At 44.9% G+C, this 12864-nt stretch overlaps 1 protein-coding gene across 3 annotated transcripts in view; it reads right to left on the bottom strand.

The window, feature by feature from the left end:
- Window positions 1-12864, bottom strand: part of msraa (methionine sulfoxide reductase Aa) — a 96890-nt gene that overhangs the window by 29789 nt on the left and 54237 nt on the right. For all 3 annotated transcript variants that reach the window (XM_020455229.2, XM_031800329.1, XM_031800328.1), the window contains one exon: window positions 2126-2230. In XM_020455229.2, the coding sequence (XP_020310818.1) occupies window positions 2126-2230 (105 nt within the window). The remainder of the gene's footprint in view (window positions 1-2125; window positions 2231-12864) is intronic.

Raw genomic sequence — 12864 nt, 5'->3', positions numbered from 1 at the left:
GCAGGAAATCATGCACAGAACGAGCAGTATGGCTGGTGGCATTGTCATGCTGGAGGGTCATGTCAGGATGAGCCTGCAGGAAGGGTACCACATGAGGGAGGAGGATGTCTTCCCTGTAACGCACAGCGTTGAGATTGTCTGCAATGACAACAAGCTCAGTCCGATGATGCTGTGACACACCTCCCCAGACCATGACAGACCCTCCACCTCTAAATCTATCCCGCTCCAGAGTACAGGCCTCGGTGTAACACTCATTCCTTCAACGATAAACGTGATTCTAACCATCACCCCTGGTGAGACAAACTGCGACTCGTCAGTGAAGAGCACTTTTTGTCAGTCCTGTCTGGTCCAGAGACGGTGGGTTTGTGCCCATAAGCGACGTTGTTGCCGGTGATGTCTGGTGATGTATCTTCTTATCCACTACGTGTCATAGTGTGTGTATCTTCTTATCCACTGTGTGTCATAGTGTGTGTATCTTCTTATCCACTGTGTGTCATAGTGTGTGTATCTTCTTATCCACTGTGTGTCATAGTGTGTGTATCTTCTTATCCACTATGTGTCATAGTGTGTGTTTCTTCTTATCCACTACGTGTCATAGTGTGTGTATCTTCTTATCCACTACGTGTCATAGTGTGTGTATCTTCTTATCCACTATGTGTCATAGTGTGTGTATCTTCTTATCCACTATGTGTCATAGTGTGTGTATCTTCTTATCCACTGTGTGTCATAGTGTGTGTATCTTCTTATCCACTACGTGTCATAGTGTGTGTATCTTCTTATCCACTACGTGTCATAGTGTATGTATCTTCTTATCCACTATGTGTCATAGTGTGTGTATCTTCTTATCCACTACGTGTCATAGTGTGTGTATCTTCTTATCCACTATGTGTCATAGTGTGTGTATCTTCTTATCCACTACGTGTCATAGTGTGTGTATCTTCTTATCCACTATGTGTCATAGTGTGTCTATCTTCTTATCCACTATGTGTCATAGTGTGTGTATCTTCTTATTCACTGTGTGTCATAGTGTGTGTATCTTCTTATCCACTACGTGTCATAGTGTGTGTATCTTCTTATCCACTATGTGTCATAGTGTGTATCTTCTTATCCACTATGTGTCATAGTGTGTGTATCTTCTTATCCACTACGTGTCATAGTGTGTGTATCTTCTTATCCACTGTGTGTCATAGTGTGTGTATCTTCTTATCCACTATGTGTCATAGTGTGTATCTTCTTATCCACTATGTGTCATAGTGTGTGTATCTTCTTATCCACTACGTGTCATAGTGTGTGTATCTTCTTATCCACTGTGTGTCATAGTGTGTGTATCTTCTTATCCACTACGTGTCATGGTGTGTGTATCTTCTTATCCACTATGTGTCATAGTGTGTGTATCTTCTTATCCACTATGTGTCATAGTGTGTGTATCTTCTTATCCACTACGTGTCATAGTGTGTGTATCTTCTTATCCACTATGTGTCATAGTGTGTGTATCTTCTTATCCAATATGTGTCATAGTGTGTATCTTCTTATCCACTATGTGTCATAGTGTGTGTATCTTCTTATCCACTATGTGTCATAGTGTGTGTATCTTCTTATCCACTACGTGTCATAGTGTGTGTATCTTCTTATCCACTATGTGTCATAGTGTGTGTCTAAGGTTGCGCCTGACAGCTGAGTTGATGTGGGGAGGGGTCAGAGTTAACACAGAGCCAGATTTCTCTGGGGTTGTGTGTCGCCTGTGGACTCACACAGGGTCAATAAGGGTGAAATGAAACACACACTCATTGGGAAGTTACACACTGCAGGCACTTCTCTTGGTAGGGAGTGACCCTCTCTCGCTTTGCCTCTTTCTCCTACCCTCACTCCCTCCCTTATTTCACAGAGCCCTGATTGCAACCACTCAACATGGCAGACTCATATTCCTGTTACAGATAGCTCAAGGCAGAGGGAAGGCAGTAGCCCCCACTGGAAACACTGCTGTTGGATGTGTGTGGATGGAGGGAGTAGGTTTTATATAACACTCTTATCCAGAGCGACTTTTCTTACTGGTCCCCCTTACTGAACCCACAACCCTGGTGTTTCAAGCGCCATGCGCTACCATCGGAGCTACAAGGGACCTTACCTTGAGTTGGGTTGTGGCTCTCCCAGAACACCTTGAGCAGTTTGGAGAAGCTGGTCTTCTCTGGCTCCCAGACCACCCGAACCACCTCAGTATGGCCTGTCCTACCTGAGAAAGACAACAGAAGACAGGAGAAATGGTGGCGTTAGGAGATATAGGCAGTTGCCCCTATCCACTGGTCCAGGAGCAGATATTTACTTATCCTTCTGGTTAAGGTTAGGATTAGGGTATGATAATCTGATTCTAGATCTGTGTATACGTAACATTGAGTGGTCCTCCACTCCTCAGATACAGTGAATGTTAACTGAGAGTGAATGCTGTTCTCCAGTACACCAGTGAGCTGGATCAGATCTGAATGTTTTAACCAAGCAGAGAGCCCCTCTGTCCCAGAGCTCTGGAGGGAGGAGTGTCCTCCAATCACGCAAGCTGGACACCGAGTTTGGGACACGCTGATTGGATAGAGCTGTTAGGAGAACTCTCTTCCACTCTACCAGAGGGACATCCACAAAGGTTAACATCTCAATATGAGGTGAGAAGACAGAGTAAAACCATGTCTAATAAAGAAGAGCTCTTCTATTCCCAATTCAAGACATTTCTAGTGAGATGAGTTTATTCCACTGAGATGGGTGTTTAATATCACCTCATAAGGCTGTGTTCCCCACTATCTGCAGCACATCCACAGCTGGGATATTAAAAAAATGATAAGAACTAACCTGTAGGGTCACTCTCATTACAGACTGGCGCTACAGAGGAACTGTACAATAAACCTGATGGAAGAACACAGTGATGTCCTGGAGACAGGAGGAGGAACAAGGGAGTGTATGGAACACAATTGAGATGGTCTATAATTTGGTGCACACACACACACACACACACACACACACACACACACACACACACACACACACACACAGAAGCACATGCACAGTCAAATGCACAGACGCACCCATAGATTCATGAATCCATTTAGTCCTTTCCTCTCTCCAACATTCTCTCTCCCTCTAAGCCATTCTTTTAAATCCATGAATCCATTCTCTCTCTCTGTCAGCCTCCCTCATTTTCTCTACTCACTCTCTCCCTCCCTCTCTATTTTCCTCCCCCTCCCTCCTTTCTCCTCCTTCGGGTGGCTCCCTTGTTCAGCTGGTAGTGGAGCTGTGTGTTCAGGGTGAGCTGAAGGACATCTAAGGTGCACACACGCGGCAATCTTTACTGCTGGCAGCTCAGGGGAGGACAGGCAAGATGGCTGCCAGCATGAAGCTCAGCAGGAGAGAGAAGAGTCCATATGCCACCACTCTCCAACTCCCAATACATGGTCACAGGGCTGGAGCAAAAGATATGTTACCATCTTTTTTATTCCTGTATTGTCCTATCCTATTCCCGTATTGCCCTATCCTATTCCTGTACTGCCCTATCCTATTCCCATACTGCCCTATCCTATTCCTGTACTGCCCTATCCTATTCCTGTACTGCCCTATCCTATTCCTGTATTGCCCTATCCTATTCCTGTACTGCCCTATCCTATTCCTGTGCTGCCCTATCCTATTCCTGTACTGCCCTATCAAATTCCTGTACTGCCCTATCCTATTCCTGTATTGCCCTATCCTATTCCTGTACTGCCCTATCCTATTCCTGTATTGCCCTATCCTATTCCTGTACTGCCCTATCCTATTCCTGTACTGCCCTATCATATTCCTGTACTGCCCTATCCTATTTCTGTACTGCCCTATCCTATTCCTGTATTGCCCTATCCTATTCCTGTACTGTCCTATCCTATTCCTGTATTGCCCTATCCTATTCCTGTACTGCCCTATCCTATTCCTGTACTGCCCTATCCTATTCCTGTACTGTCCTATTCCTGTACTGCCCTATCCTATTCCTGTATTGCCCTATCCTATTCCTGTACTGCCATATCCTATTCCTGTATTGCCCTATCCTATTCCTGTACTGCCCTATCCTATTCCTGTATTGCCCTATCCTATTCCTTACTGTACACATCCCTCATCAGAATGATGCTTTCCTCCATTCTCTCTCTGTTTCTCTTTCTTTGGGTCTATTGTCTGTTCTATACATTCCTGCAGCCCCTAATCCCTTGTTGACACAGCTGTCTGCCAAGGAGCCATGGTATGTGTGTGTGTGTGTGTGTGTGTGTGTGTGTGTGTGTGTGTGTGTGTGTGTGTGTGTGTGCGTGTGCGTGTGCGTGTGTGTGTGTGTGTGTAGACAGGAAAGGAGGAAAGGGTACAGTTATCTCTCTACAGTTACACAAGGCTGAAACCCCCACACCCCACCCATTCTTCATGTATCCCAGAAGGCAATGGGAGCAGAGCGCAGGGTCTCTTGGATATAGTTGATCAGCCATGTTCAGAGTGATCCTTCTTCTCTCGCTCCCCTCCCTCTCCCTCTCTCTCTCTCCATTCAGTCAAGTCATCTGTGCAGTGTAACGTATGCATTCTACATCCACTTACTATATGCCTGAGTGTGTAGATTCATATTGACTATGGATTCCGTCAGACTGAATAGTTAGGAAGAGGGGGCTGCTCAGGTTTGACTATCTGAGAGGAGATACTGTGCTAACACCGGCTGTCTGTCGCAGCAGGCTGTTAAGGTTCGGATCACAGAGAAGAGAGGACAAGATAATGTGTGGGTCTAAAAGTTATATAGTTTCAAAGACAATATTTCAAATAATAAATTCAGGGCTGTTGGATGAGCTATTGCTATTGTGCCAGTGTATATTCATTTGAGAAAACCTCACCGCACAGCCCCAGCATCAGTCAGTAACAGTCAGTAACAGCCAGTAACAGTCAGTAGCAATCTGTAACAGTCTGTAACAGTCAGTAGCAGTCAGTAGCAGTCAGTAACAGTGAATAGCAGTCCGTAGCAGTCTGTAACAGTCAGTAACAGTCAGTAACATTCAGCAGCAGTCTGTAACAGTCTGTAACAGTCAGTAGCAGCCAGTAGCAGTCAGTAACAGTCAGTAGCAGTCAGTAACAGTCAGTAGCAGTCTGTAACAGTCAGTAGCAGTCGGTAACAGTCAGTGGCAGTCAGTAACAGTCAGTAACAGTCAGTAACAGTCAGTAGCAGTCAGTAACAGTCAGTAACAGTCAGTAACAGTCAGTAGCAGTCAGTAGCGGTCAGTAACAGTCTGTAACAGTCAGTAGCAGTGAGTAACAGTCAGTAGCAGTCAGTAACAGTCTGTAACAGTCAGTGGCAGTAAGTAACAGTCTGTAACAGTCTGTAACAGTCAGTAGCAGTAAGTAACAGTCTGTAACAGTCAGTAACAGTCAGTAACAGTCAGTAGCAGTCAGCAGCAGTCAGTAACAGTTTGTAACAGTCAGTAGCAGTGAGTAACAGTCAGTAGCAGTCAGTAACAGTCTGTAACAGTCAGTAGCAGTAAGTAACAGTCTGTAACAGTCAGTAACAGTCAGTAACAGTCAGTAGCAGTCAGCAGCAGTCAGTAACAGTCTGTAACAGTCAGTAGCAGTGAGTAACAGTCAGTAGCAGTCAGTAACAGTCTGTAACAGTCAGTAGCAGTAAGTAATAGTCGGTAACAGTCAGTAACAGTCAGTAACAGTCAGTAGCAGTCAGCAGCAGTCAGTAACAGTCAGTAACAGTCAGTAACAGTCAGTAACAGTCTGTAACAGTCAGTAGCAGTAAGTAACAGTCTGTAACAGTCAGTAACAGTCAGTAACAGTCAGTAACAGTCAGTAGCAGTCAGCAGCAGTCAGTAACAGTCAGTAACAGTCAGTAACAGTCAGTAACAGTCAGTAGCAGTCGGCAGCAGTCAGTAACAGTCAGTAACAGGCAGTAGCAGTCAGTAGCAGTGAGTAGCAGTCAGTAACAGTCAGTAACAGTCAGTAACAGTCAGTAGCAGTCAGCAGCAGTCAGTAACAGTCAGTAACAGTCAGTAGCAGTAAGTAACAGTCTGTAACAGTCTGTAACAGTCAGTAGCAGTAAGTAACAGTCTGTAACAGTCAGTAACCGTCAGTAACAGTCAGTAACAGTCAGTAACAGTCAGTAGCAGTCAGTAGCAGTCAGTAGCAGTCTGTAACAGTCGGTAGCAGTTAGTAGCAGTCAGTAACAGTCTGTAACAGTCAGTAGCAGTGAGTAGCAGTGAGTAGCAGTCAGTAGCAGTCAGTAACAGTCAGTAGCAGTGAGTAACAGTCAGTAGCAGTCAGTAGCAGTCAGTAGCACTCAGTAACAGTCTGTAACAGTCGGTAGCAGTCAGTAGCAGTGAGTAGCAGTCAGTAACAGTCTGTAACAGTCAGTAGCAGTGAGTAACAGTCTGTAACAGTCAGTAGCAGTGAGTAGCAGTCAGTAACAGCCTGTAACAGTCAGTAGCAGTGAGTAGCAGTCAGTAACAGTCAGTAACAGTCAGTAACAGTCAGTAACAGTCAGTAGCAGTGAGTAGCAGTCAGTAACAGTCAGTAACAGTCAGTAACAGTCTGTAACAGTCAGTAACAGTCAGTAGCAGTCAGTAACAGTCAGTAACAGTCTGTAGCAGTCAGTAACAGTCTGTAACAGTCAGTAACAGTCAGTAGCAGTGAGTAGCAGTCAGTAACCGTCAGTAGCAGTGAGTAGCAGTCAGAAAACAGTCTGTAACCGTCAGTAACAGTCAGTAGCAGTCAGCAGCAGTCAGTAACAGTCAGTAACAGTCAGTAGCAGTAAGTAACAGTCTGTAACAGTCTGTAACAGTCAGTAGCAGTAAGTAACAGTCAGTAACAGTCAGTAACAGTCAGTAGCAGTCAGTAGCAGTCAGTAGCAGTCTGTAACAGTCGGTAGCAGTTAGTAGCAGTCAGTAACAGTCTGTAACAGTCAGTAGCAGTGAGTAGCAGTGAGTAGCAGTCAGTAGCAGTCAGTAACAGTCAGTAGCAGTGAGTAACAGTCAGTAGCAGTCAGTAGCAGTCAGTAGCACTCAGTAACAGTCTGTAACAGTCGGTAGCAGTCAGTAGCAGTGAGTAGCAGTCAGTAACAGTCTGTAACAGTCAGTAGCAGTGAGTAACAGTCTGTAACAGTCAGTAGCAGTGAGTAGCAGTCAGTAACAGCCTGTAACAGTCAGTAGCAGTGAGTAGCAGTCAGTAACAGTCAGTAACAGTCAGTAACAGTCAGTAACAGTCAGTAGCAGTGAGTAGCAGTCAGTAACAGTCAGTAACAGTCAGTAACAGTCTGTAACAGTCAGTAACAGTCAGTAGCAGTCAGTAACAGTCAGTAACAGTCTGTAGCAGTCAGTAACAGTCTGTAACAGTCAGTAACAGTCAGTAGCAGTGAGTAGCAGTCAGTAACCGTCAGTAGCAGTGAGTAGCAGTCAGAAAACAGTCTGTAACCGTCTGTAACAGTCTGTAACAGTCAGTAGCAGTGAGTAGCAGTCAGTAACAGTCTGTAACAGTCTGTAACAGTGAGTAGCAGTCAGTAACAGTCATTAACAGTCAGTAACAGTCAGTAACAGTCAGTAGCAGTGAGTAACAGTCAGTAACAGTCTGTAACAGTCAGTAGCAGTGAGTAGCAGTCAGTAACAGTCTGTAACAGTCAGTAACAGTCAGTAGCAGTCTGTAACAGTCAGTAGCAGTCAGTAGCAGTCAGTAGCAGTCAGTAACAGTCTGTAACAGTCAGTAGCAGTGAGTAGCAGTCAGTAACAGTCAGTAACAGTCTGTAACAGTCTGTAACAGTCAGTAGCAGTGAGTAGCAGTCAGTAACAGTCAGTAACAGTCAGTAGCAGTCTGTAACAGTCAGTAACAGTCAGTAGCAGTCAGTAGCAGTCAGTAACAGTCTGTAACAGTCAGTAGCAGTGAGTAGCAGTCAGTAACAGTCAGTAACAGTCTGTAACAGTCAGTAGCAGTGAGTAGCAGTCAGTAACCGTCTGTAACAGTCAGTAACAGTCAGTAGCAGTCTGTAACAGTCAGTAACAGTCAGTAGCAGTCAGTAGCAGTCAGTAACTGTCTGTAACAGTCTGTAACAGTCAGTAGCAGTGAGTAGCAGTCAGTAACAGTCTGTAACAGTCTGTAACAGTCAGTAGCAGTGAGTAGCAGTCAGTAGCAGTCAGTAACAGTCTGTAACAGTCTGTAACAGTCAGTAACAGTCAGTAGCAGTGAGTAGCAGTCAGTAACAGTCAGTAGCAGTGAGTAGCAGTCAGTAGCAGTCAGTAGCAGTGAGTAGCAGTGAGTAACAGTCAGTAACAGTCAGTAACAGTCAGTAGCAGTCAGTAGCAGTCAGTAACAGTCAGTAGCAGTCAGTAACAGTCAGTAACAGTCTGTAACAGTCAGTAGCAGTGAGTAGCAGTCAGTAGCAGTCAGTAACAGTCTGTAACAGTCAGTAGCAGTGAGTAGCAGTAAGTAACAGTCAGTAACAGTCAGTAGCAGTGAGTAGCAGTCAGTAGCAGTGAGTAGCAGTCAGTAACAGTCAGTAGCAGTGAGTAACAGTCAGTAGCAGTGAGTAGCAGTCAGTAGCAGTCAGTAACAGTCTGTAACAGTCAGTAGCAGTCAGTAGCAGTGAGTAGCAGTCAGTAACAGTCTGTAACAGTCAGTAGCAGTGGGTAACAGTCTGTAACAGTCAGTAGCAGTGAGTAGCAGTCGGTAACAGTCTGTAACAGTCAGTAACAGTCAGTAACAGTCAGTAACAGTCAGTAGCAGTCAGTAGCAGTCAGTAACAGTCTGTAACAGTCGGTAGCAGTGAGTAGCAGTCAGTAGCAGTCAGTAGCAGTCAGTAACAGTCTGTAACAGTCAGTAGCAGTCAGTAGCAGTCAGTAGCAGTCAGTAACAGTCTGTAACAGTCAGTAGCAGTGAGTAGCAGTCAGTAGCAGTCAGTAACAGTCAGTAGCAGTGAGTAGCAGTCAGTAGCAGTGAGTAGCAGTCAGTAACAGTCAGTAGCAGTGAGTAACAGTCAGTAGCAGTGAGTAGCAGTCAGTAGCAGTCAGTAACAGTCTGTAACAGTCAGTAGCAGTGAGTAGCAGTCAGTAGCAGTCAGTAACAGTCAGTAGCAGTGAGTAGCAGTCAGTAGCAGTGAGTAGCAGTCAGTAACAGTCAGTAGCAGTGAGTAACAGTCAGTAGCAGTGAGTAGCAGTCAGTAGCAGTCAGTAACAGTCTGTAACAGTCAGTAGCAGTCAGTAGCAGTGAGTAGCAGTCAGTAACAGTCTGTAACAGTCAGTAGCAGTGAGTAACAGTCTGTAACAGTCAGTAGCAGTGAGTAGCAGTCAGTAACAGTCTGTAACAGTCAGTAGCAGTGAGTAGCAGTCAGTAACAGTCAGTAACAGTCAGTAACAGTCAGTAACAGCCAGTAGCAGTGAGTAGCAGTCAGTAACAGTCAGTAACAGTCAGTAACAGTCTGTAACAGTCAGTAACAGTCAGTAGCAGTCAGTAACAGTCAGTGACAGTCTGTAGCAGTCAGTAACAGTCAGTAACAGTCTTTAACAGTCAGTAACAGTCAGTAGCAGTGAGTAGCAGTCAGTAGCAGTGAGTAGCAGTCAGTAACAGTCTGTAACCGTCTGTAACAGTCTGTAACAGTCAGTAGCAGTGAGTAGCAGTCAGTAACAGTCTGTAACAGTCTGTAACAGTGAGTAGCAGTCAGTAACAGTCAGTAACAGTCAGTAACAGTCAGTAACAGTCAGTAGCAGTGAGTAACAGTCAGTAACAGTCTGTAACAGTCTGTAACAGTCAGTAGCAGTGAGTAGCAGTCAGTAACAGTCTGTAACAGTCAGTAACAGTCAGTAGCAGTCTGTAACAGTCAGTAACAGTCAGTAGCAGTCAGTAGCAGTCAGTAACAGTCTGTAACAGTCTGTAACAGTCAGTAGCAGTGAGTAGCAGTCAGTAACAGTCAGTAACAGTCTGTAACAGTCTGTAACAGTCAGTAGCAGTGAGTAACAGTCAGTAACAGTCGGTAGCAGTCTGTAACAGTCAGTAACAGTCAGTAGCAGTCAGTAGCAGTCAGTAACAGTCTGTAACAGTCAGTAGCAGTGAGTAACAGTCAGTAACAGTCTGTAACAGTCAGTAGCAGTGAGTAGCAGTCAGTAACAGTCTGTAACAGTCAGTAACAGTCAGTAGCAGCCTGTAACAGTCAGTAACAGTCAGTAGCAGTCAGTAGCAGTCAGTAACAGTCTGTAACAGTGAGTAGCAGTCAGTAACAGTCTGTAACAGTCTGTAACAGTCAGTAGCAGTGAGTAGCAGTCAGTAACAGTCTGTAACAGTCTGTAACAGTCAGTAACAGTCAGTAGCAGTGAGTAGCAGTCAGTAACAGTCAGTAGCAGTTAGTAACAGTCAGTAGCAGTGAGTAGCAGTCAGTAACAGTCAGTAGCAGTCAGTAGCAGTGAGTAGCAGTGAGTAACAGTCAGTAACAGTCAGTAACAGTCAGTAGCAGTCAGTAGCAGTCAGTAACAGTCAGTAGCAGTCAGTAACAGTCAGTAACAGTCTGTAACAGTCTGTAACAGTCAGTAGCAGTGAGTAGCAGCCAGTAACAGTCTGTAACAGTCAGTAGCAGTGAGTAGCAGTCAGTAACAGTCAGTAACAGTCAGTAACAGTCCGTAACAGTCTGTAACAGTCAGTAGCAGTGAGTAGCAGTCAGTAACAGTCTGTAACAGTCAGTAGCAGTGAGTAACAGTCTGTAACAGTCAGTAGCAGTGAGTAGTAGTCAGTAACAGTCTGTAACAGTCAGTAGCAGTGAGTAGCAGTCAGTAACAGTCAGTAACAGTCAGTAACAGTCCGTAACAGTCAGTAACAGTCAGTAGCAGTGAGTAGCAGTCAGTAGCAGTCAGTAACAGTCAGTAACAGTCTGTAACAGTCTGTAACAGTCAGTAGCAGTCAGTATCAGTCAGTAACAGTCTGTAGCAGTCAGTAACAGTCTGTAACAGTCTGTAACACTCAGTAACAGTCAGTAACAGTCAGTAGCAGTGAGTAGCAGTCAGTAACAGTCAGTAGCAGTGAGTAGCAGTCAGTAGCAGTCAGTAACAGTCTGTAACAGTCAGTAGCAGTCAGTAGCAGTGAGTAACAGTCTGTAACAGTCAGTAGCAGTGAGTAGCAGTCAGTAACAGTCTGTAACAGTCAGTAGCAGTGAGTAGCAGTCAGTAACAGTCAGTAACAGTCAGTAACAGTCCGTAACAGTCAGTAACAGTCAGTAGCTGTGAGTAGCAGTCAGTAACAGTCAGTAACAGTCAGTAACAGTCTGTAACAGTCTGTAACAGTCAGTAGCAGTCAGTAACAGTCAGTAACAGTCTGTAGCAGTCAGTAACAGTCTGTAACAGTCTGTAACAGTCAGTAACAGCCAGTAACAGTCAGTAGCAGTGAGTAGCAGTCAGTAACAGTCAGTAGCAGTGAGTAGCAGTCAGTAACAGTCTGTAACAGTCTGTAACAGTCAGTAGCAGTGAGTAGCAGTCGGTAACAGTCTGTAACAGTCTGTAACAGTGAGTAGCAGTCAGTAACAGTCAGTAGCAGTCAGTAACAGTCAGTAACAGCCAGTAGCAGTCAGTAGCAGTCAGTAACAGTCAGTAGCAGTCAGTAACAGTCAGTAGCAGTCAGTAACAGTCAGTAACAGTCAGTAGCAGTCAGTAACGGTCAGTAACAGTCAGTAACAGTCAGTAACAGTCAGTAGCAGTCAGTAGCAGTCAGTAGCAGTCAGTAGCAGTCAGTAACAGTCAGTAACAGTCAGTAACAGTCAGTAGCAGTCAGTAACAGTCAGTAACAGTCAGTAGCAGTCTGTAACAGTCAGTAGCAGTCAGTAACAGTCAGTAACAGTCAGTAGCAGTCAGTAACAGTCAGTAACAGTCAGTAACAGTCGGTAGCAGTCAGTAACAGTCAGTAGCAGTCAGCAACAGTCAGTAGCAGTCAGTAGCAGTCAGTAGCAGTCAGTAACAGTCAGTAACAGTCAGTAACAGTCAGTAACAGTCAGTAACAGTGAGTAGCAGTGAGCTGAGGCAAGGTTTCAGCACCACCAGATGGAAAGCTCCCTGCCTCAGTGCTCTGCATTCTACAGAGCACTGCCACTACTACCAAAACAGAAACTAAATGATAACAAAACATCAATAAAATGAAACACACACGCATGCATGCACGCACATACACACACAGTCACACACACATACACACATATTCTCTCTCTCTCAGATCCTACAGCAGTAGATGTTTAACGCCTCTAAACTCTAAGCTCTGACTTCAGTTCAAGATCCATCCTGAGAGAACGGCACTCTGGGAAATGTCATCAAACAAATTTCCCCTGATGAAAGTCTTTACAAAGTTGTTTTCCACTGGAACAAAAGTCAATATCCAGATCAAAGACTAGTGACTTCCATGCTCGTAACAGCCCTACACAAACTGTTATTGTACTGAACCACAGACGGGAGAGATAGGAGAGAGAGGGTATTTTGCAGATTCCACACACATGCGCACACACAAACACATACACAAGCTCACACATACGCACACACACACACACACACTGCGGAGGGCACGGTCTGTGAAGGTCAGAGCAGGACAAGAGGGGCCAGAGTTCAAAAAATGCCCTCAGTCCTCAGAGGAACACCCGGCAGGGTATTAACTGTTACTTCTTATACCAGGAAAACTATGTACATTTACACTGAGAGCATAAATCCCTCAAAAGCAGGTCGGAGAGGCAGTGGGTGCATCTAGAAATAACACAGAGACAGCTGGCAGTATTTGTATAGCGCCCTGAATGTTCAAACACACCCAACTCCCATTATTGGAATGAAAGGAAAACTGTAGTGAACAATTTCACCGTCTGAATCACAGAGACTTTCTTCCACCGCTGAT

The sequence above is a fragment of the Oncorhynchus kisutch genome, linkage group LG21, assembly GCF_002021735.2.
Source record: "Oncorhynchus kisutch isolate 150728-3 linkage group LG21, Okis_V2, whole genome shotgun sequence".
NCBI classification, from domain to species: domain Eukaryota; kingdom Metazoa; phylum Chordata; class Actinopteri; order Salmoniformes; family Salmonidae; genus Oncorhynchus; species Oncorhynchus kisutch.
This window is presented reverse-complemented; position numbering and strand designations above follow the sequence as displayed.